Here is a 25738-nt window from a genome sequence, read left to right as displayed (position 1 = left end):
CTTAGCGGCGATTTCTGGTGACTATCTTTTGACAGAGTTGGCACAAGCCAACCTTTTATGGATTCGAACATGTTCGAGGTCAGAAATGGTTTTAGAACAGACTTGGACACCCTGGAACACGCCATTTTCCTTGCGACGATGCCCTGCAAGTGGTGCCTACATTTGATGGATTTGGTTCAAGGAAACCCTTTGAGGATTCGAACATGGACGTTTGGGCACAGTGTTTCTTGGAGCCCGCCATTGCTGCTTGCAGCTTTAATTATTATTATTATTATTTATTATTCCGCCGATTTTTGTACCTGCCCTAGCAAAATAACCACTGGCTCGATTTTGTTCAAATTTTGTGTGTGTTTGAAGACCGTTGGGTACTAGTGCCTGCCAAAAACCCAAGGCCGTAGGCCTAAAGGCCAAGGGCAGATAACTGAAAAACAAGAATTTTTTTAAGGTGTGTTTCGCCCTATTGCTCCGCAACCGCTAATCCGATTACTTTGAAACCTTGCATGTATCTGCTGCTTCAGTTCTTTGATATTTTTTGTTCTTTGACTTTGGTCATTGATCACGTGGTTTTGCAGCTATATTGGATTCAAGGTTTTCAAAGGGTTTTTGGGGTACCTGTCTTCAAATACTATCTCCTCTGAATCCACTGCACGAAATGCTTTCAAACTTTCTGATAATTGTCTCCATACAGAACACAACAAATTAGCATAGCCGTTTTCCGATATCTTTTTTAGTTGCGGCCATAGTGGATTTTGATTTTGATCATTTTTTTCACCGAAATTTTACTCTTAAGATCATAGCTTGTAAGGTTCTTAACAGAAACTATTGAAAGTTTGCATGAAGCTTTGAGACTATATGTAGCTCATTTTGTCCTGGTTTGCATACTGAAAGCACCACTGCTTGGTGTGGTATTATTTGATTTAAGTTAAAAAATCAGACTTGAGTACAAATACTGAAGGAAGCGCCTCATAAATCTACCATACACCCCCATTCACTGGCTTTGCAAGCGTTTTCCACAGTCTTGTTCAGTATTATGTGTACTACCCTTAACGACCAGGATTAGAATTGGCCTTTTTCAACCGATGCTTGTCTCAACAGGCAACTATGCTTGTCACAGGAGGCGACTAATCGCATCGGGTGGTCAGACTCGCTGGCTTGATTGTTCATTTCTCAATTGCCAATTGCTACGGTACCTTATTTTTGACGGCGTTGTTTAAAGCAAACCATTTGCTGATTAGAATATGGTCGAGGTCGGAAATTGGTTTAGTACACTCTGAGAAACTGTGGCACACGCCAATTTGGTAGCGGTAATGTCCTGCAAACGGTGACTATCTTTTGACGGAGTTGGTACAAGCAAACTATATGCGGATTCGAACATGGTCAAAGAAACACATGGGTTAAGAACACACTGGGACACATGTGGTGATGGCTCACAAGCAGTTCATTACATTTGACGGCGTTGGTACAACCAAACCATTTGCGGATTCGAACATGGTCAAAGTCAAACATGGGTTAAGAACACACTGGGACACTTGTGGTGATGTCTCACAAGCGGTTTATTACATTTGATGGCGTTGGTACAAGCAAACCATATGGGGATTCCAACATGGTCGAAGTCAAACATTGGTTAAGAACACACTGGGACACTTGTTGTGATGTCTCACAAGCGGTTCATTACATTTGATGGCGTTGGTACAAGCAAACCATATGGGGATTCGAACATGGTCGAAGTCAAACATGGGGTAAGAACACCCTAGGACATGTGTGGTGATGTATCACAAGCGGTTTATTACATTTGACGGCGTTGGTACAAGCAAACCAAATGCGGATTCGAACATGGTCGAAGTCAAACATGGGTTAAGAACACTTTAAGACACATGTGGTGATGTCTTGCAAGCAGTTCCTTACATTTAATGGCATTGGTACAAACAAACCATTTGAGGATTCGAACATGGTTGAAGTTGGAAATTGGTTTAAACATCCTGGGACACCCAGGTCAAATTATTAGTGGTGATCTCTCACAAGAGGTTCTTCACATTTGACGGCGTTGGTACAGGTAAACCCTTTGAGGATTCGAATATATGAACGAGGTGGGGAACAGGTTTAGCACTTTATCTCAGCAATGTGACAGGAACCCGGGGCCCGGACGAACGCAGAACGCTAATCCGTTTGACTGGAGCCCAACTGACAAAGAAGTTACGGCCTGTTAAAGAGTCACCAAGCCGAAAGGCCAGAGAATCCCAGTGTTAGCGTTTGATTTAATATTATTATTATTCCGCTGATTTTTGTACCAGGGCTAGAAAAATAACCACTGGCTCGATTTTGTTCAAATTTTGTATGTGTATGAAGACCATTGGGTACTAGTGCCTGCCAAAAACCCAAGGCCGTAGGCCAAAAGGCCAAGGGCAGATAACTAAAAATCAAGACGTTTTTAAAGATGTATTTCGCCCTATTGCTCCGCAACCGCTTATCCGATTACTTTGAAAACTTGCATGTATCTGCTGCTTGAGCTGCTTGACAAATTTTGTTCTTTGACCTTGGTCATTGGTCACATGGTTTGGCAACCATATTGGATTCAAGGTTTTCACAGTGTCTTTTGGGTACCTGTCTTCAAACGCAAACAACTCCGAGTCCACTGCATGAAATGCTTCCAAATTTTCGGAGAATTGTCTCCACACACAACACAGCAAACTTTAATAGCCGTTTTGGGATATCTGTTTTAGTTGCGGTTGTATTGGATTTTGATTTTGATAAAAAAAATTACCGAAATTTTACTTTAACGATCATATCTTGTTAGCTTGTTGACAGAAACTATTGCAAGTTTACATGAAGTTAGTGTATCATATGCATCTTGTTTTCTGTTCTTGGGTGCATGGAAAAAGTAACAACACTTGGTGGTAATATTTGATTAGAATTTGGGACACCCCTGGAACACGCCAATGTCCTGCAAAGGGTGACTATCTTTTGACAGAGTTGGTACAAACAAACCCTTTGAGGATTCGAACATGTTTGATGTCGGAAATGGGTCTAAAACAGTCTTAGCACACGCCAATTTCGTAGCGGCAATACCCTGCAAGTTGTGCCTACTTGTGACAGATTTGGTACAAGGAAACCCTTTAAGGATTCGAACATGGACGTTTGTGCACAGTGTAACTTGGAGCCCGCCATTGCTGCTTGCAGCTTTAATTATTATTTATTATTATTTATTATTCCGCCGATTTTTGTACCACACCTAGCAAAATAACCACTGGGTCGATTATGTTCTAATTTTGTGTGTGTATGTGGACCGTTGGGTACTAGTGCCCGCCAAAAACCCAAGGCCGTAGGCCCAAAGGCCAAGGGCAGATAACTAAAAGAACAGAATTTTTTGAAGATGTATTCGCCCTATTGCTCCGCAATGGCTTATCCGATTACTTTGATACCTTGCATGTATCTGCTACTTGAGCTGCTTGACATCTTTTGTTCTTTGACTTTGGTCATTGGTCACGTGGTTTGGCAGCCATATTGGATTCAAGGTTTTTACAGTGTCTTTTGGGTACCTGTTTTCAAATGCAAACAACTTTGAGTCCACTGCATGAAATGCTTTCAAACTTTCTGAGAATGGTCTACATACATAACACATAAAACGTTAATAGCCGATTTTGGATATCTTTTTTAGTTGCGGCCATATTGGATTTTGATTTTGATAAATTTTTTTACCCAAATTTTACTTTAAAGATCATATCTTATAAGGTTCTTAACAGAAACTATTGAAAGTTTGCATGAAGTTTTGATACTATATGTACCTAATTTTTTTCTGGGTTGCATACTGAAAGCACCACCGTTTGGTGGTATTATTTGCTTTAGTAAAATGTGAGACTTGAGTACAAATACTGAAGGAAGCGCCTCATAAATCTACCATAAACCCCCATTCACTGGCTTTGCAGATACCCAAACGTTCTCCACAGTCTGCTTCAGTATTATGTGTACTACCCTTGACGATCTGGGTTAGAATTGGCCTTTTTCAACCGATGCTTGTCTCAAGAGGCAACTATGCTTGTCACAGGAGGCGACTAATCGGATCGGGTGGTCAGACTCGCTGACTTGGTTCTTCATTTTTCAATTGCCAATTGCTATGGTACCTTATTTTTGACAGCGTTGTTAAAAGCAAACCATTTGCGGATTAGACTATGGAGGTCGGAAATGGGTTAAGTACACTCTGGGAAACTGAAGCACACGCCAATTTGGTAGCGGCAATGTCCTGAAAACGGTGGCTATCTTTTGACGGAGTTGGTACAAGCAAACCATATGCGGATTCGAACATGGTAGTAGTCAAACATGGGTTAAGAACACACTGGGACACATGGGATGATGTCCCGCAAGCGGTTCCTTACATGTGATGGCGTTGGTACAAACAAACCATTTGAGGATTCGAACAGGGTCGAAGTTGGAAATTGGTTTAAACATCCCGGGACACCCAGGCACGTCAATTTAGTAGTGGTGATGTCTCACAAGAGGTTCTTTACATTTGACGGCGTTGGTACAGGTAAACCCTTTGAGGATTCGAATATATGAACGAGGTGGGAAACAGGTTTTAGCACTTTATCTCAACAATGCGACAGGAACCCGGGGCCCGGAGGAACGCAGAACGATAACCCATTTGACTTGAGCCCAACTGACAAAGAAGTTACAGCCTGTTGAAGAGTCACCAACTCGAAAGGCAGAAGAGTCCCAGTGTTAGCGTTTGATTTAATATTATTATTATTCCGCTGATTTTTGTACCAGAGCTAGAAAAATAACCACTGGCATGATTTTGCTCAAATTTTGTGTGTGTATGTGGACCGGTGGGTACTAGTGCCCGCCAAAAACCCAAGGCCGTAGGCCCAAAGGCCAAGGGCAGATAACTAAAAGAATACAATATTTTGAAGATGAATTTCGCCCTATTGCTCCGCAACCGCTTATCCGATTACTTTGAAACCTTGCATGTATCTGCTGCTTGAGCAGCTTTACATTTTTTGTTCTTTGACTTTGGTCATTGGTCACATGGTTTGGCAGCCATATTGGATTCAAGGTTTTCACAGTGTTTTTTGGGTACCTGTCTTCAAATGCAAACAACTTTGAGTCCACTGCATGAAATGCTTTCAAACTTTCTGATAATTGTCTCCATACATAACACATGAAACGTTAATAGCCGATTTTGGATATCTTTTTTAGTTGCGGCCATATTGAATTTTGATTTTGATCATTTTTTCCAACGAAATTTTGCTTTAAAGATCATATCTTGTAAGGTTGTTGACTGAAACTATTGCAAGTTTACATGAAGTTAGTGTCCCATATGCATCTCATTTTTTGTTCTTGGTTGTATGCTAAAAGTAACACCGCTTGGTGGTAATATTTGATCAATACTTGGGACACCCCTGGTACACGCCAATTTCGTAGCGGCGATTTCCGGTGACATCTTTTGACAGAGTTGGTACAAGCAAACCCTTTATGGATTCGAACATGTTCGAGGTGGGGAATGGTTTTAGAACAGACCTGGACACCCTGGCACACGCCAATTTCCTTGCGACGATACCCTGCAAGTGGTGCCTACATTTGACGGAGTTGCTTCAAGGAAACCCTTTGGGGATTCGAACATGGACGTTTGGGCACAGTGTTACTTGGAGCCCGCCATTGCTGCTTGCAGCTTTAATTATTATTATTATTATTTATTATTCCGCCGATTTTTGTACCACACCTAGCAAAATAACCACTGGCTCGATTATGTTCACATTTTGTGTGTGTATGTGGACTGTTGGGTACTAGTGCCCGCCAAACACCCAAGGCCGTAGGCCCAAAGGCCAAGGGCAGATAACTAAAAGAACAGAATTTTTTGAAGATGTATTTCGCCCTATTGCTCCGCAATGGCTTATCCGATTACTTTGAAACTTAGCATGTATCTGCTGCTTGAGCTGCTTGACATCTTTTGTTCTTTGACTTTGGTCATTGGTCACGTGGTTTGGTAGCCATATTGTATTCAAGGTTTTTACAGTGTCTTTTGGGTACCTGTTTTCAAATGCAAACAACTTTGAGTCCACTGCATGAAATGCTTTCAAACTTTCTGAGAATGGTCTCCATACAGAACACATGAAACGTTAATAGCCGATTTTGGATATCTTTTTTAGTTGCGGCCATATTGGAATTTGATTTTGATCATTTTTTCACCCAAATTTTACTTTAAAGATCATATCTTATAAGGTTCTTAACAGAAACTATGGAAAGTTTGCATAAAGTTTTGATATTATATGTACCTAAACTTTTTCTGGGTTGCATACTGAAAGCACCACCGCTTGGTGGTATTATTTGATTTTAGTAAAATGTGAGAATTGAGTACAAATACTGAAGGAAGCGCCTCATAAATCTACCATAAACCCCCATTCACTGGCTTTGCAGATACCCAAACGTTCTCCACAGTCTTCTTCAGTATTATGTGTACTACCCTTGACGATCAGGGTTAGAATTGGCCTTTTTCAACCGATGCTTGTCTCAAGAGGCAACCATGCTTGTCACAGGAGGCGACTAATCAGATTGGGTGGTCAGACTCGCTGACTTGGTTCTTCATTTTTCAATTGCCAATTGCTATGGTACCTTATTTTTGACAGCGTTGTTAAAAGCAAACCATTTGCGGATTAGACTATGGAGGTCGGAAATGGGTTAAGTACACTCTGGGAAACTGTGGCACACGCCAATTTGGTAGCGGTAATGTCCTGAAAACAGTGACTATCTTTTGACGGAGTTGGTACAAGCAAACCATATGCGGATTTGAACATGGTAGTAGTCAAACATGGGTTAAGAACACACTGGGACACATGGGGTGATGTCCCGCAAGCGGTTCCTTACATTTGATGGCGTTGGTACAAACAAACCATTTGAGGATTCGAACAGGGTCGAATTTGGAAATTGGCTTAAACATCCCGGGACACCCAGGCACATGTCAATTTAGTAGTGGTGATGTCTCACAAGAGGTTCTTTACATTTGACGGCGTTGGTACAGGTAAACCCTTTGAAGATTCGAATATATGAACGAGGTAGGAAACAGGTTTTAGCACTTTATCTCAACAATGCGACAGGAACCCGGGGCCCGGAGGAACGCAGAACGATAATGCATTTGACTTGAGCCCAACTGACAAAGAAGTTACAGCCTGTTGAAGAGTCACCAACTCGAAAGGCTGAAGAGTCCCAATGTTAGCGTTTGATTTAATATTATTATTATTCCGCCGATTTTTGTACCAAAGCTAGAAAAATAACCACGGGCTCGATTATGTTCACATTTTGTGTGTGTATGTGGACCGGTGGGTACTAGTGCCCGCCAAAATCCCAAGGCCGTAGGCCCAAAGGCCAAGGGCAGATAACTAAAAGAACAGAATATTTTGAAGATGTATTTCGCCCTATTGCTCCGCAACCGCTTATCCGATTACGTTGAAACCTAGCATGTATCTGCTGCTTGAGCTGCTTGACATTTTTTGTTCTTTGACTTTGGTCATTGGTCACATGGTTTGGCAGCCATATTGGATTCAAGGTTTTCACAGTGTTTTTAGGGTACCTGTCTTCAAATGCAAACAACTTTAAGTCCACTGCATGAAATGCTTTCAAACTTTCTGATAATTGTCTCCATACATAACGCATCAAACGTTAATAGCCGATTTTGGATATCTTTTTTAGTTACGGTCGTATTGAATTTTTATTTTGATCATATTTTTCAACGAAATTTTGCTTTGAAGATCATATCTTGTAAGGTTCTCCACAGAAACTATTGCAAGTTTACATGAAGTTAGTGTGCCATATGCATCTCATTTATTGTTATTGGTTGTATGCTAAAAGTAACACCGCTTGGTGGTAATATTTGATCAATACTTGGGACACCCCTGGAACACGCCAATTTCGTAGCGGCGATTTCCGGTGACATCTTTAGACAGAGTTGGTACAAGCAAACCCTTTATGGATTCGAACATGTTCGAGGTGGGGAATGGTTTTAGAACAGACCTGGACACTCTGGTACACGCCAATTTCCTTGCGACGATACCCTGCAAGTGGTGCCTACATTTGACGGAGTTGGTTCAAGGAAACCCTTTGAGGATTCGAACAGGGACGTTTGGGCACAGTGTTACTTGGAGCCCGCCATTGCTGCTTGCAGCTTTAATTATTATTATTATCATTATTATTATTATTATTTGTAGTCTATTCATATACATACTTTTACGAACAATAGATCCAAGAAACCTTTTTTTAAAAAGGATTTCTACTTGTAATATAAGTATGGTGTAATTTGTGTTATTTACCGAATTTTACGAAAATCGGGCCCTTGCTTTATTAAAAGTGAGAATCAGCCATGATTATTTAGTATGTTCTCTGAGATTCTATGATACTGACATCTTTTAGATATTATGAATATGATAATTTCTGAGATAATGTATATCTGATATTTAGTGATATATTATGAATCTGGTATTTTCCTTGATAGTGTTAAAATGATATTTTCTGAGCTGATGTATTTTCTGTCGTAGTTTCTTTCTGAAACATGCCCTGATATTTCCCTGTAACTGATATTTTTGTGAAAATGTAAAACTGATATTTCTGCGTTTCAGTGAGTACACCCTCACCTATCTGCCCTGCATCACTCCAGCCCTCGTCGGCTGCCCTGCGTGGAGCTATATTACCTATGAGATGACCAGCGCTGCCGCGGAGTACATCTGTCACAGCCGTGAAACAGGTGAGCAGCACCTAAACAAAAAGCTAACTTCAAAATAAACAATCTTTAATTGTGTTATTTAATTATTATTTTAAAAAAAACCCCGGATATCAGTCGTTTCTTTGTGCGCCGAATGGGTGTATTTTGGATAGCCTAGTGCTGGGAGTTTTGTCTTCGTCACACAGACCGGGTTTGAGCTCCGGCAAGTACAACGCGTGACTGGTGGCTCTTGCTGCGTTAGGCCTATTGAGTGATATTGCTTGAAGCGCAGTGAAACATTACCCCCTCGCAATGCATGGCCGTTAGAGTCAACCAATACGTTTCCACGGAATAAGTACATTCTGGGCGAGACATAGACAGAAATATGCCCTTCATACTATGGCAGATTACCGTTATAACGAGGTTAAGTGAGCGAGAGTGAGATGGGTTTAACGCCGCTTTTAGCAATATTCCGGCTGGGGTCACCACGAATAAGGTACTCACATTTTATCCATGTACGGTATAGAAGACAGATACTCGCTGTGACGAGCCAACGCTCTAACGACTGGGATACTCCACTGTCCTAACATATACACAATTAACGTATATAAAACATATTATTAACACCTACAGTCCATAATTCATGTACCCGTATTGGACTCGAAGACGCCTTAACCATAAGGCCACCTAAACTCGCCCAGTAGTACTAAACAGTGAGCAATGACCCACGCCAATCGGGTTAGAAAACACAACACGGCTGTCAGAGCCAGTAACGGGCATGATGGCCACCCGATCCTTCTATTAGTCACTCTACGATAGCAACTTGAGTTCTAACAAGCCTATAATTTTCAGTGGTACGGAGTGCGCTAGAGTGTCTATCAGTGCCGTCAGTCGCGCCTGCAGTCATGGGATGCAACGAGGCTGCCCTAGCGTCAACCCAACCGTGCCAGTAAGTATACCCGTTGACATACATAACCAAGCAAAGTTGTGTGAGGAACAAACGTCCCCAATATGAAGTGTTTTCTTGTTTGTTTGTTGTTTAACGCCGCACTCAGCAATATTCCAGCTATATGATGGCGGTCTGTATATAATCGAGTCTGGACCAGACAATCCAGTAACTGATAGCATGAACATCGATCCACGCAATTGGGATGGATGACATGCATCAACCAAGTCAGTGAGCCTGACCACCCGATCCCGCATAGTCGCCTTTTACGACAAGCATAGTCGCCTTTTACGGCAAGCATGGGTTGCTGAAGACCTATTCTATCCCGGATCTTCACGGGTCCCCAATATGAAGTGACTCATAAAAAGAAGTTTATGTTTACATTCTATTATTTCACACCTCACGTATAATGTTATAATCAATTATGATTATGTTGTGGGGATAGTTTGGATAACAGCTCGAAATTATTGATGGGTAATTGAATCTTTTTCCCCTTGGTGAGTTTTCTTAAGCTAAGAACAATTTTTTAAAGATAAATATGCATGGTCACTTATAGATATAGTATCAACAGAATCCTTTGGCGATCGAAATTGATAAAGAATACATCAAAATTTGCTTCAAATGTAAACAATTTGTTATATTCTTAACATTTTCCTCTCTTTCAGCCCAGCTTACACTTGGCAGAAGTGCATATCTGACGTTACCTCCGACGTTTGTACCGTGTCTTCAAATGCTGCTTTAAGTGATGTCATTGCTCATAGTCTGCAGCCAATGTTTGACTTATATCCTTGTCGTAATGACAGCGCTACTTCTGTAACCTCTGAACCCGAACCGGAGATAACGGGAGAAACAGCTTCTTCTGAACCTGAACCGGAGATAACGGGAGAAACAGCTTCTTCTGAACCCGAACCGGAGATAACGGGAGAAACAGCTTCTTCTGAACCCGAGCCGGAGATAACGGGAGAAACAGCTTCTTCTGAACCCGAACCAGAAGTGACAAGCAGTGAGTTAAGATCATTAACTAGTATAAAATGAATGACGTTTACCAACTGTATTGCCACCGTGGTGATTCCGGGTTAGAACAAGTCCCCAGGAACAAATGCTGGTCGCAAGAGGCAACTTAACGGATTGGGTGGTCAGGCTCGTGTTATCGTACCCCGACGGCATGGGTCTTCACAATATCAATCACTGATCACTGGATTATCTGGTCCAGACTCGATTATTTACGAACCGCCGTCGTATTGTGTTAATCAACAAAACTAACCGTTTTAACCTCGGAGTTAGCACCTGAGTTTATTTAAACTAAACAATTGCTACAAAATAGTGTGTCAAACGGTTTGTTAAACGTAGTTCAAATGTTTTGGCTTTTTCAGCTCCAAGTGATGTGTGTAACCTGCCAGCCTTCACCACGTGTAGCGCGGAGCTGAACCAGGATCTACAGGTGTGGATGGCAAACGTTATTCCCGACATGATGCTCACCAGAAGCTTTAACTTCTCACATCTGGACACCCTGTGCAGGTACAGTTGACTCCATCTTAAATATCCTTGAACCTTCTTTTTACCCCGGCCAGAAATATTTCTGCCTTTTGCCATCATCTACTTCCCCGCAATTGCTGTGCAGAGTAGAGTCCCTTGGGGATGCAAGGGACCTATGATAGTGGGTTCGAATCCCGGTTCGACTTGTTTATATTTGGGTTTCAACCAATGTGGTAAACGTGTAATACCATTATTACATCAAGACAACACGCCGTTGTATATATTGAAATACTGTTCAAGGCTTTAAATCAAACTCACTCACTCACCAACGTCATAAACGTCAACAACCAGGGTTATATTGTGCTTTTAAGGTGAGGTAAAATGGGGCTAACGTCGCGTCCAAGATTATTGCACTTATATAGCGACGTGCATGCACGTATGTGTGTTTATGGCTACTTGTACTAGTCCGGACTGATGCCGATTTATAGTGCTAGTTCACTGAGATATCATGCCGCAGTTTAACATGAATACCCCACACAGACTCTACTGACTCCGAGCCGACCAGTCCTTGTTTTAGCCCCTTAATGCCGAGCGCCAGACAGGGTAACAACAAGTACCATCTTTTAACATCTTTTGGTATGACGCGACCGGGAATAGAATTCCGGACCTTCCGCTCTCCAGATGGACCCTCTACCACTAGACCACGGAGTGGTACTTCTAGCCAACATTAACCTGCCAGATAGAACCGAAACACTTCAAACCGGCGTCCAAACCCACCCCACTAACCCACTCAGTAAAGTGTCTAATCAACATTCCGTTATTCATGATTAATTCATCAATGTTTCAGTGTTCACTACAGGAAGTACAAACAATGTGTTTGGTCGGTAACCTTGGGATGTCGCAAGGACTTGATGCTTTCTCGTGATATGATGGTTTCTGCTTTCGACTTTATCTGCTCCGCCGACAAAGAAGGTACTGTTCGAGTCCAATCGGCTTTTCCCGTTACCCATATAACACCTCGCGAAACAGTGGCGTGGTGATACGGCATGATAACACTGTTATCTGTGTCACGAAAGACAAGGCTGCATTATAGTTACTAAGCATCACGGCCGATTTTAAAAAGTTTCAAAGAGTAGGAATGACTGTCAATTCAAGCGTATTTCCAGATGCGCATTTCTAAGGATTGCATTCGATTGAACTGGAATGCATTTAATTGCATTGAATTGCATTCGATAATATTTAATTGCTTCGGTTGCTTGGGCTGCTTTGCTGCATTGAATTGTCTGAGATTATCTGTGCAGTGTTCCTATGGAAAATGTGCCCCAAATTTGGAATGATTATATTTTAATTTGGAAACTCATCATTTGTGTTACAGCACTGAGCAGTACAATCCCCTGTATATCACAACCCAGCGTTACACAGGGGATGCAGAGGTGTGCTGGTACAGCATCAACTTCAGGAGTATGCAGGTACGTGGCACCGGGACATAACGGTTGTTTGTTTCGTTAGAACTAACGTTGAAATTTCGAGGCTGCCAAAGGCCTTTCAATAATAGTTCATCAGAAATCAATCATCCACAATTCCGACTTTTTAACTCACAAACAAACGAAATGTGATCTTTTCTTTTCATCGTAAAGTGAATATTAAAAAGTACAAAACTAAAAAAATGAACAATTACAAACAGTATGACCTTGTCCTTTATCAGCTATACCACGAACTACAAAAAGTGTGTATCTGACGTCATTTCCGGCTGTACCTCCTCTGCCCAAGACGTCATCAACGATTTCGTTGATACCCTACTGAAGCCACTGAAGGAGACTTTCCCCTGTGACGTCGACACCTCCACTGTCCTACCAACGTTTCTTACCTCAACAACAACTAAACCAACATTCAAGACAACAACACGTGTTACCCCAACACCGCAAATAGTCACCGGGGGCGCCATTGGTACAGGTAAGCATCCTTTGCTCATGTGGGGACCGATTGAATCTGGAGTCATTCACGAGCTATGAATGAGTGAGTGAGTGAATTTTGTTTTACGTCGCTCCGACAAGATTTCAGTCATATCATGGCATGTCAGCGTGATGGGGAGGGATGTGGGTGTTAGCCGTTAACCACTTTTGAGAAAACCACGAGTACAGGAATGGTGCTGACAAACTTAGAATCATATGGCGAATCGGGATTCGAACCAATGATCATACGGTTTTGACATGTTTCATTAATGACTTTTTCTTCGATTTGTAAAGGACTCAAACCCAAAGACAAAAAGTGGTTTTAGTTCCACTGTGAATTATGAAGTATTATTATGATTATTATTATTGTTTTAAAGAAAATGGCAGAATCGGTTCCAGAGCCAATCAAACTAAGGGTCGACATGTCTTCTGGCTGTGTGTCATCACACTCGTCGGCGAGAACAGCCAGCTACCAAGCGCTTGTTTGTCTGTTCAAGATATCGTTGATGATTTGTGGTGAAAGGTTATTTCGAAGGAATATTCCTCAGTAGAAGTTGGCATTCTAACTAGGCTATGTATTCTTCCAGGACAATGTCGTGAGTGCAAGGATCTGCTGAATGTGCCAATTTCACGAATGCCAACTGCATTGATGGCCGGCAATTTCTCCCTCACCATCTACACAGACGCGTGCCCGTGAGTACAAATGAAGGAAGTCACTGAAAACCAAATATTCCTTAAAATCGGATCCTTTATTCGTATTCTCTGATTTTAAAGATTTTTCCATACCGAAAGAAATATCGAATTAGAGTTAAAGATCGGAATTTAAAGAGATTATCTGCAGGAAGAGGTGTAAAATTCGTGTGAAAGATCTGAATTAAAAGAGATTATCTTCGGAAAGAGGTGTCATCGAATGGCAGTAAAAGATATGATGTTAAAAAAGGCTATCAATGGAAAGAGGTGTTGAATTGGAGTAAAAGAATTATTTCAATGTAAGACAATGATACTTTAAATCTGGAGTACTACATGTCCAGATTAACCAACGTTAATCCTTCAGAAGGCAGGGGTTCGGAAGTAACGGGGTTTCATTGTATATTGTGTGTAGAACAAAGGCCATAGGTTAAATAATGTATCGGGTCGTTGATCGTTGCTCATAATATCAATTACTGTATTTTCTGGTCCAGGCTTATTAACAGCTCTCTCTCTCTCTCTCTCTCTCTCTCTCTCTCTCTCTCTCTCTCTCTCTCTCTCTCACACACACACACACACACACACACACACACACACACACACACACACTCCTAAAATGCAACATCACCTGCAACCCTTTAAGGAAATTAGTTCATCGGGATGTTTCAATTTTTTTCAGCTTGTTTGAAAGTTTTCGCCAGTGCATGGCCGCTCTATCTGAGCCATGTGAAATTCCTGCTATAGAGAATAGTGTCTTCTCTGCCTTCGAGTACGCCTGTGGGAAAGGTTACAGTGGTAAGTATATGCCGTATTGGTGTTGGGTCATCTTTATTCCGTTGACCGAGGTCAAACTTACAATGTCGGGCGCTTTGAGCCTCGCCCTCGGTGATGTCTTGCCCTCTTTAAGTAGTCTATTATGATAATTATTATTCATTGTTACTATTATCATCCTGAGCAGGGACAGAAATGTTTTTATTGTCAAATGATCCACGAGACACTCATTATTTGAAATTTATACTTAAGTGTGCCAAACACAAGAATATTTTTTATCTTCGAACTCGGTCAACCCAGCTGTAGTTTACTCCCGAGCTTTCAACTGAGAGTGATTTCCCGAATCACCAGGTATATTTTGGAATCATGCTACGCTTTGAGCCTGTCCGAATATTCATTTTCGTGTATGTGTCCAGTTAATTGTGTGGAACTAAATTTACCACTAAAATAAAATTAAACATCGTTAAAGGTATTTTTATTAAAAATATATGTTTTTATGGGTGACCTTCAGACACTTTGCCAACTGTGCCATTTTTATTTTAACGAGGTCATCTGCATGCTCATCGGAGACAGTTATGACCGTGATTGGTTTGGTGTTTTCAGCTATTATTGAATACGACGACTGCTGGGAGAGAACCGACATCCAGGCCACGTGGACTTCCTGTATCAACGAGTTCAGTGCCTCGCTGGCCAATGGATCACAAGATGGCTTATGCAGGTAAGCACGCTAGGGTCAGGTTTCTGGAAGTCGTCGCTGCAAGAATCACTGGCACTGCAATTTTTAAACCAGCATGTTTCGTGTCATGCAAATAGTAACTTTATGTATATTGAAACCTAAATAACTCGTATTCCATCATCTTGATGTGTCGTTTAAGACGATGGACCTGGCGGAATTTCCACCGCTACCCTCGACACACGTGTACTCCGTTACGCACAACCACACTCGCTGTTGTCCATGTTCCCGAGGCAAGAGGGTTAACTGACTTCAAAAGTCCAGTTTCCACCCTTGCCGAACTAGGCTGGAATTACTGGGCTCAACCGGAGCCTCACCAGTGGCTATTACGAGTTATGTCCCTTCTATGCCTCTCCTATGAACCAATCAGATTCCACCTCACGTATCATTTGCATTTGCTTCAAACAAAACGGCGGTGCCCAGTCAAGACGATCTGATCGATAATCAAGATCTATATTGTGATAAATCGAGTCTCACATCGCGAAATGCATCAAATCACGTGAGCACCTTGATTAAAAGCATGAAAAGATTAGGAAAATATCTGTTGACAACGAGTTAGCGGTGCACATGCTTTGCAAATCATGCAATCGACCGAAATCTGCTTGACAGTTTACGAACCGGATTTCGATTTCGGTGCGCGATTTTGATTGGAAAATGCATAGACTCGTTAGTCCAGCCAAAATGTTACTCCATAAAACCAGCCTAGTTCGGCAAGGGTGGAAACTGGACTTTTGTAGTCAGTTAACTCACTTGCCTCGGGAAGATGTCCAGGTTACCATAGACTAAAAATGTTTGCTGTAGAATAAAGATGTTTATTGTAGAAATAGATCCGAAAAGAGGACATGTCGTAATATGACGAAATAAACAAATTGACAACCTCCGTTTCATACATGGATGGAAATTAAATTGATTAAATGCTGAAAGGCAACTAAATCGAACCCGTCAAGTCAAATAAGAATATTCAGACGCAATGGTGTTTATTGGATATAGCCAGCTTCTCTGCAACAAATACGCTGCCAATTGACACACTTAGGATGCTTTTTCTGTGTCATGTTACATTATTAAAATGTAATATAAATATTCTTTTCCTCAGATATTTGGACCGCCTTTCCCTCTGCGTAACGGAAAAGGTTGCAACCTGTGGACAAGTCCCGGTTGCCATCGTTACGGATTACTTCAACGCATCCACGTACATTGTCAGGAGTCTGTACAATTGTTCTCTGGCACAGCCGACCACCATGGAAACGACAACCACCCCCGCTGTCCCTACTGCACACTCCAGCTCCCCCACATCCACTACACCAACCTCCACATCCACTACACCAGCTTCCACAACCACTACACCAACCTCCACGACTACCTCACCCGCCTCCACGTCTGTCGCAGCGTCCACCCAGTCTCCACACCAGAACCAGACAGGTGAGTTCGTAGTGTCTGAAATCTATTGAAAGCAAATATATACACATCAACTTCCAATAGGGATACAATTTCATGATAGGCCAATCTGTTCCACTGCAATATACAAAACCTTGATAATCCGGAGAGACCCTTTCCCAGTGACGTTGCCCGGAGTAACAATGTCCAGATTTACGAATAATAGTTCATGTAGACGTATCTTTAGTGATCGTCCGGAAAGCTAGATTTCCGGAATATCAAGGTTTCACTGCATATGGAAATAGAATGAATTGTTAGGAGGACATACATTTTGAACTGTAAAATCGTTTTTGGTGAGGACATGAAAATGGCTCTTTGTAAATAATCGCCTGTGCCGATTATTAATATAATGAGCATAATATTAAAATATGATCAATGACCCACGTCATCTGGGCACGGTGACACACAATTTAGTTTGTAAGTCTGACCACCCGATCCAACTGATCAGTAACCTCCAACAAACAGCAGTAGAACGTTGGGCAATTCTATGTAAACCAGGGGTATTCGCGAGTTAACACAAGGTCATGTTAAATATAACTGTTAGTTGTGGGAGAGTAGCTGAAGCATCTCAACAGAAAAGCATAATTTGATGCTCACACTATCGTTCACTGGTTTGGCTGTCTGTGACCCATGTAACGACACAGTAACTCTTCGTGATCGGAGGTTCTTGAATGCGTCCCTTCAATGGTGTTTGTTCCGTTTCTTGAGATAGGCTACTATTGAGTGAGTAGGTTTTACGCAACTGTAGTCAGTCTTCCTGCTATAGTATAGAGGGGGACACCAATAATAGAATTTACACGGTGCACCCACGTGGAGAATAGAACACCTTAACCACTCGGCTACACCCAGCAGAGAGCGATATAAATATAGAAACTCCTGATGCATTGATGTTTTTATATGACATAAGTTATGGACATTTGTGTCTTCTTTCAGTGACCACGCCCAAGCTTCCCATCACCTGTTTCGACTGCAACAGTGGCTACAGCAGCAGCAGAAACACGCAATGCACCATCGACGGTCACATCGCCACCAACCTCGTCGGCAAGACTACCTGCATGGACCGGTGCTTTGCTAAGACCAACAAATGGAATAAGGGAGGTAAGTATCATATTCATGGCTATATGGCGGCGGTCTGTAAATAATCAAATCTGGACAAGACAATCTAGTGATTCACACCATGAGCATCGATCCACGCAATTGGGATACGATGACATGCATCAACCAAGTCAGCGAGCCTGACCCCCCGATCCCAACAGTCGCCTTTTACGACAAGCATGGGTTGCTAAAGACCTATTATACCCTGGATCTTCACGAGTCTCCTGTTCAAGGCCAGACACTGCTACAGTCATAACCACTACAACTGTTTCCGTTACGGCTGCCAATGTTACTACTACTTCATCTTCTGAAACCAGCAAGTATATTCCAGTCATACAGCCATTACGGGAAGTACTTCCAGCGTGCTCATCATATCAATTACTGGATTGTCTGGTTCTTACGCGTTTATGTACAGGCCGCTTTCGCTAAGTTGGAACAGCCAGCGTTACACAACAAAGAAACAAAGAAACAAACACAGATGGACAGAGGTCAAAGGCGCATCAGTTCACTGTGTAGGGGGACGTTCATGACATCTGCGTCATGTGGGCCTTCACATTAACCCGACCCCGTGAACATCTGGGGTAGCATCGGTCTTCAGCAACCCATGGTTGTCGTAAAAGGCGACCGTGCTTGTCGTAAGAGGCGATTAATGGGATCGGGTGGTCAGGCTCGCTTACTTGGATGATGAATCTCATCGTATCCCAATGGCGTAGATTGATACTCATGATGTCAATCACAGGATTACCTGTCCCAGACTCGATTATTTACAGATCGCCGTCATATAGCTGGAACATTGCTGGCGTTGACCAACAAACAAAGAAACAAACACACGCACACGCGCGCACACACACACACACACACACACACACACACACACACACACACACACACACATAAACGCATTAAGCAAACACGCTGTGATGCAACTGAAATCACTTCTCACCACATAAGGACTGATATTAATGCCTCTGTTTCCATTGCAGTGATTTTCCGCGGCTGCGCAGCGGGATTCTGGATGCCGGAAGCCCGTCCCTTGCCTCGTTCTGGATGTCACATGATCCGGGAAGAAATGTGGTGCTTCTGCGACGGTGATTTCTGCAATGACATGTCCATGGCAAGATTCGTTTAAAACACGGGTTTACCTGCATCCGATCTCAGACACCACAGTTTGTCACAACGGTGTTATGTATCAGTATTGTGCATACCAGCGTGACCTCTTTGTATAATATCATCAATACATGTTGCCATAGTTTTATGTGTAATTTGTGACTGTTAATGTTGTTTATTACAGTCAAACATTGAGTTATAACCGTCATGAAATGTCTGATTTTACAAAGTGAAACTTAGTGAAACTGGCTCTGTAAAATGTGGTCCGATATTGAGTATGTACAGACTGGAGCACACAAGTGTTTAGAGTATTGTCGAATATGTGTTTTTAACCTTCGATGGAAATCCCAATGCAATACATGCATTTACAAATATTTTTTATTTGTATTTCCGATATCATTTTGTGAGATTTATTTTTATTGAGATTTTACAATAAAATATCTTTTATAAATATTTGGTTGTTGTATGGATTATATAAAGTAATAAAGAAATCCCCATTAATCGGATGGGGATTCCCAGTCATGAGAACCGACAAAAGTACAGATTCTAGCTAGTACTCAACTCAAAAAGTACTAGAATTTGTACTTTACAAAGAGAATGTAATCCAAAGCAAGCACAGAATTTTAAAGTTATAGATGAAGTGACTGATCCTTGCCAATCTTGAACAACACATTCCCTTAACCATTGTCTAAATATACTGGGAACAATATTTAAAGGAACCCCACATTTATTCAGAAATAATATGTAAAGAAATAACTTTGTTTCATTCAATCTTCATAGTAAATTCAATATCTGGCCTATGCCCCGTGAGCGTCCATGAAGGCAAGAAGGCATATCCAGGGACCAATTACTTAACTTTGGGTGTCTTACAGAGTTACATTTCTGGAAGCGAAGTACTCAAGAACATATATTTAGTATATTTTCCGTAATCAATAATAGAAAATTGTCTAGACAATCCACATATGTTTGTTTCATTGACGCGATGAAGGCGTTTGACAAAGTGAATCGTTCGTGTTTGGTGTCAATGGTAGATTTCTTCATGATGTACAAGCAATGTAGGATAACACCTGGTCACGTGTAAGGATAAATAACTGCTTAACAGATCCGTTTTCAGTAACTTTCTGGAGTTAGACAAGGATGTGTGTTATCTCCGACATTGTTTTCGGTATTTATTAACGATCTCGCAGAGGAAATTAATAAACTTAAATGTGGTATTCAGGTAGACGATAATATGTTAAGTATTTTACTGTACGCGGACGAGGTAGCTTTGATTGCTCCAGACGAAATTTCCTTACAGCTTATGTAAGACTGTGTCTCTCGCTGATCAGCACAATGGAGTTTAAAAGTAAATGTGAAAAAACTAAGGTTGTTCATTTCAGGCCCCCATCTGTTAAAAGATAGGAATTTTTCTTTACTATTGGCTCTTCTCACATTGACATTATTAATGCCTAAAATGTATACATACTTAGGATTTTGGCTTCATGAGCATTTGGATATTACTTTTTATGTTAAGGAATTGGCAAAATCAGCAAATAGAGCTCTTGGTGTTCTTATCTGTAGATTTGATTTTGCGGGTGGTATGTCATTTTCAGTTTTTAACAAACTGTATGATAATATTGTTCAGCCTATACTTTCGTACGGTTCGGCTATCTGGGGCTTCAAGCAATTTAGCTGTATTAATTCTGTTCAAAACAGAGCTGCTCGTTTCTTCCTTGCGATTAATAACAAAACTCCAAATTTATCAGTCCGTGGCAAATTGGGATGGACAAGCCCATTTACAAAACAGCATATTGAAATGTTTTGTTTTTGGCGGCGAATTCAAGCGGTCGATCCCAATAGACTTCTTTGTTGGATTTGTAAATGGTCTACAAAATGGTCGATTACCGTTAGATGAGCATAATTCAGAATAGTGGAATGATAGAGGTTTACAAAATGGAAATAAGCTTCGTACTTGACGATTGTACTTAACTCGCTGTCTGCTGAACCCTATGTTACATGTTTTATCAACAGGTCTCATCGTAGTATCCTAAGCAAGTTACGCTGCGGCACATTACCATTACAAGTTGAAATTGGTAGATTTGCTAAACATGTCACGCCTTTAGATGATAGAACTTGTAAATTATGTTATAACATAGCTGTAGAAGATGAGATACATTTTCTCATTAACTGTCCATTTTATTCTGACTTAAGATATGATTTATGGTCGAGAATTATAAAGTCTGATCCTATATTTATTTCATTCTCTCCTGACGACCAGACAGTGTTCCGCACTTATTTAAAAAAATGTTTGCACGTAGGCAACATTTCCTTACTTAAAATTGTAATTCATTTTTATCGGGTTTTGCAATCCTATAAGTTATAATTCTTTTATATAAATAATGTGTTTCATCGTCCATTGTGTCTCATCGGCCTGATGTATGTATTTTATGCAAGTGTTTTATGTCTAATGTGTACACATACAACATGTGAAACATAAATAATATACATATGTATATGTATACATACACATTGTTTTGACAGCGCCAAAATGTGAGATAATTGTTTCAAAGTGACTTCTTGGATGGAATATACCAATATACCGCAGAGAAAACCACCTCTTGCAGGGTATTAAGTTCAAGTACATGTAGATTACACTGACAACTCTGTTGGTTCAGTTTCAGCTATTGATTCTCCCAAATGTAGATGGTTTGTACCCTGCTTCATGAAACTGTTCCCTACAGAAAAAAAATCTTGACTCTTCTCTTATCAAACCTTGGGTATCAGATAGTCAGTTTTATTCAGTATTTGGCCTCCAGTCCAAAATATGTACTGAAGCATAACCATGCATTATATCGACCCTTGAAGATCCGGGAAGAGAATAGGTCTTCAGCAACCCATGCTTGCTGTAAGAGGCGACTAGCGGGATCGGGTGGTCAGGCTCGCTGACTTGGTTGATGCCTGTCATCAATCCCAATTGCGTGGATCGATGGTCATGATACCAATCACGACTTGATTATTTACAGACCGCCGTCATATAGCTGGAATATTGCTGAGTGCGACAAACATACACAAACACACAATCCTGCAGCATTGTATCAGATATACAACTGTGTGTTTTTCTTCTTGTATATAGGAATACACAACCATTTGCTGAGTGCTGTGTTCAACCAACCACTGCTGAATTGGAGCTATTTCACCATGCACTCACTCATACAGGAACGTTAGCAAAGGCAGTCCTACTAGACTCGTTAAGCGCACTTACAAGCAATCAGCGGCAAACACTGGAGATACAAAGCAAAATCAAACACTCCATAGCCCCAAGATGGCAAGCCCAGTGGGACGCAAGTAGGATCCATTGCTCACCTGATACTGGAATGTCAAGACCCCAGCCTGGGCTCGGTTAAAACTAGGATTGCAGTTAGATCCGCTATCCGTCGTATGTCTCCTGGTCTGTTATACAGACCCTGAAAAAAGTATATCCAATACAGCCCATCTGAATATACAATATTTAGAAGTTTCTTTGCTTCTTTTTATTATATTTTATAACTATTATTTAACAACTGTTTTTTGTCTGTGAAATAGTTCATTTCAGAGACTAGATGTTAGTGAATAAATCTCTGAGAGATCGTCAGCTACTCGAACGTATATAAACAGAGCAGCCAAAGAAATTCTATCAATTTCCTAAAGTAAAAAATGAAATCATATCAATACAAAAAAAGAAATCTTATCTTAAAACAGAAATATCATCGGACAGAAACTCACAATGGGGCACTGTCCGTGTGGCAAATTATTCTGAGCTGAGCAGATATATTTGTGCTAAGAATTTTTTGATTTTGTTGAATACGGTTTTATTAATTTTGTTTGTTTCATTTTGTTTTATTGACAAGCTGGTACAGAAATGAAACTCCACTAATTTATTCATTATATGGTATATATGGGCTGACATTGGGTAAAGCAAGAGATAAATGAGATATATAATTCAATGAATTATAACATTATAACAAATGAGAGTTTATGCCTAACGAAATATATACTTGCATATGATATAATATGTTTTAATAACCTTTATGGATCTTTGCAGTATATTGACAAGAGTTGGGTCTCTTTGGACTCATCTTACAATTGTTAGAAAGGATCGGAAGTATATCAAGCCATCATTACATTGTTAATCAAAACGATGTTTACTTAACACAAGTATACATTTAATACATCAAATTGATAAGTATATGGATTAGATAACAAGCCAAAGGCTAAAATAAATATTTCATATTGTCAAGGAAATTTCATTATTACTTTTTTTAATACATATCTTTCAATGCTTATCTTATCGCGCATACTTTGTAATAGGGCTAGGGAAACCGCTCTCCACAAAACTATGTGACAACTTTCCATTGGTCAACTTTCCCTATATGTCGAGCAATATTCCTGTTGCCCCACCATTTGGTGTTTATGCATTTCACAACTTTTGAGGTTACCGTACAATCGAGGATGCTTTCTAAGATTTCATCAGAGAGCGTCATACGATTCCTGCTCAGAAGTTGTATGATCATCAAGGTTACAACATTCAAGGCCTCAGTAAAGCTTTCAAAAACTGATATGGTAGACATGCGGAGGACATTTCTAAATTTGACGCATCAGTGACAAAACGTATGTCCGATGCAATTCCCTCTTTTGACTTGTACCATATGTTGACGTGGTTTTTCAGGTGAACAATTGACTTGCCTTTGCATGTGTTTGTGACGGGTGCCACCGGTGGGGAAAGAAACGTTCACCTTCCGAGAACACCGGGTATCATCGGTATTTCAAAGTGATTCATAAACACATGCTCATGATATAGTAGGGATCATACAATCGACTCTGCTTTTGGAAGAGATTTCTTAGAAATATGGAAAGGGTTCTGTCGCTATTATTTATTAGTCGGCCACAGAGTGATGTGTGCCTGACTGTCGTTCGTATTTATACCTATTCTAGCAACTACAGATAATCGTATTCTCTTATCAAAATGACGAGAAAGTTGTTGTTGCGAACTTTAGTGACGCTATCTTGACAGAATTATATAAGTTGATTTGACCGAGGTATTGATGATATACTGTGGAGAGGAATATCTGACCAGTGACTTGTACGGCACGAATCTATATGTGCAACGTGAGATTTCGTGAGTTTTGATGACGGACATTGATACAGATAAAGATATTAACAACTTAAATTTATTTGCGTAAGTCTCTATCTGACCGGCATAACAAGAAATACTGACCCTGAATAATGTCCGAAGCACGCTATCAAATTGACCCTTGGCAGTTTTAAGTTTGGAAACGTCAGTTTGAAATATTCCCTTATGTCACAAGTTATATACATTCTCACTACACCATACACGTATATCTAACATAACGCATGTGTCATAATGAAATTAATTAATTTGTGAAACTTTGTCAAATTTTACTTTGTTGAGATCATGGAGGCCTGTCGATGATTAGCTTGGTGAAACTAACCGGTGTCTTTTTTATCTCAAATGAAAATTAGTAATGTTTGTCAATGAAGCTGCGATGTCGTAAATATATATAAAAAATATTCGGCGCTGTCATTTTGAGGATATAATATAGCGAACTTAAAATATGTTTAATAAAAAATCAGACATGTGAAAAAATCAACTGAAAGGAAAGAGTTTTTATTTGCCCACTGTGTAAATATACGGATGGGTTCTGTTTATAATTTTCTAAATATATTATATATATTTGTAAAAATATGGTTTCAATATTGACAAAAAAAACTCATTGACTAGAGATGAGGTGTAATGAGGTTTAACGTCGCGTTCAAGGTTGATGCACATATACAGAGTTGAGGCACGCGTGCGAGCGTGCGTGCGTGTGTTTGTGTGAGGGAGGCAGGGTACCAACAAGTACAATCCTCTATCGTCTTTTGGTATCACGCGGCCGGTGAATGAACCCCCAAAATTCCGCTTTCCGCGCAGACGCTCTACCAGTCCACCGCGGAGGAGGCACCCATTGACTTGAATGTTATATAGAACGTTTAACACCGTATACATCCAATTCATGTCGAAATGAGTTTGGTTTAACGCCAATTTGAACAGTATTCCAGTTTTATCACGGCGTGTCAGCTTCATGTTGGAGGAAAGCGCGAGGTGATGCATGTCTTAGACCTTCATTACTTCGGTGAGACCCACGAGCACGGGTATGGTGCTGACAAGCCTAGAAATGTATATAGGACGAAGAGGAAATTCGAACCCACGATCATAGGTTTCAGGGACGCCTAAAGGGTGCAGCACTGCACTGTGACGACAAGTCCACCCACGTCCCCTCCAAAGCATGTGATACCGGATAATAACAGCATGATAACCAGTTATTACGTGTGATTTTCCTTTTGCAATAGAGTAATATGTGTATTACATGAATGAATAAATGAACGAACGAACGAATGAACATACATAATAGTCATGTGACTTAAAATTTTAACTCACTCACTCACTCACTCACTCACTCACTCACATACATACATACATACATACATACATACATACTCTTCAAGACGTTGACAAATGAAAATTGAATATAACTAATTTTTAGATTTTAGTGTCAATATGACAAGTCGACACTTAGGCGAGTTGAAGTTATTTACTTATTTTAGTTAGTTTGTTTGTGTGTAACGCCGCACACAGCACTATTCCAGCTATATGGCGACGGTCTGTATATAATAGAGTCTGGACCAGACAATCCAGTGATTGACACCATGAGCATCGTCCACGTAATTGGGATATGATGACATGCATCAACCAAGTCAACAAGCCTGATCACCCGATCCCGTTAGTCGCCTCTTAAGACAAGCATGGGTTGCTGGAGACCACTTCTGACGCGGAGATT

The 25738-nt window shown here is 40.7% G+C and overlaps 1 protein-coding gene across 1 annotated transcript in view; it reads left to right on the top strand.

The window, feature by feature from the left end:
- LOC139459519 (uncharacterized) overlaps positions 1-19337 on the top strand; it is a 37246-nt gene extending 17909 nt beyond the window's left edge. The window contains exons 3-15 of the mRNA XM_071241035.1: positions 8601-8725; positions 9536-9632; positions 10295-10632; positions 11003-11147; positions 11953-12077; positions 12481-12574; positions 12811-13058; positions 13645-13750; positions 14424-14539; positions 15119-15233; positions 16342-16667; positions 17616-17780; positions 18761-19337. Of these exons, the coding sequence (XP_071097136.1) occupies positions 8601-8725; positions 9536-9632; positions 10295-10632; positions 11003-11147; positions 11953-12077; positions 12481-12574; positions 12811-13058; positions 13645-13750; positions 14424-14539; positions 15119-15233; positions 16342-16667; positions 17616-17780; positions 18761-18906 (2146 nt within the window). The 3' untranslated portion in view covers positions 18907-19337. The remainder of the gene's footprint in view (positions 1-8600; positions 8726-9535; positions 9633-10294; positions 10633-11002; positions 11148-11952; positions 12078-12480; positions 12575-12810; positions 13059-13644; positions 13751-14423; positions 14540-15118; positions 15234-16341; positions 16668-17615; positions 17781-18760) is intronic.
- The last annotated feature ends 6401 nt before the right edge of the window (positions 19338-25738 follow it).

The sequence above is a fragment of the Haliotis cracherodii genome, unplaced genomic scaffold (genome assembly GCF_022045235.1).
Source record: "Haliotis cracherodii isolate W230 unplaced genomic scaffold, xgHalCrac1.p SCAF_13, whole genome shotgun sequence".
Classification (NCBI taxonomy): domain Eukaryota; kingdom Metazoa; phylum Mollusca; class Gastropoda; order Lepetellida; family Haliotidae; genus Haliotis; species Haliotis cracherodii.
The sequence above is the reverse complement of the archived record's forward strand: the minus strand, read 5'-3'. Positions and strand labels throughout refer to the sequence as shown.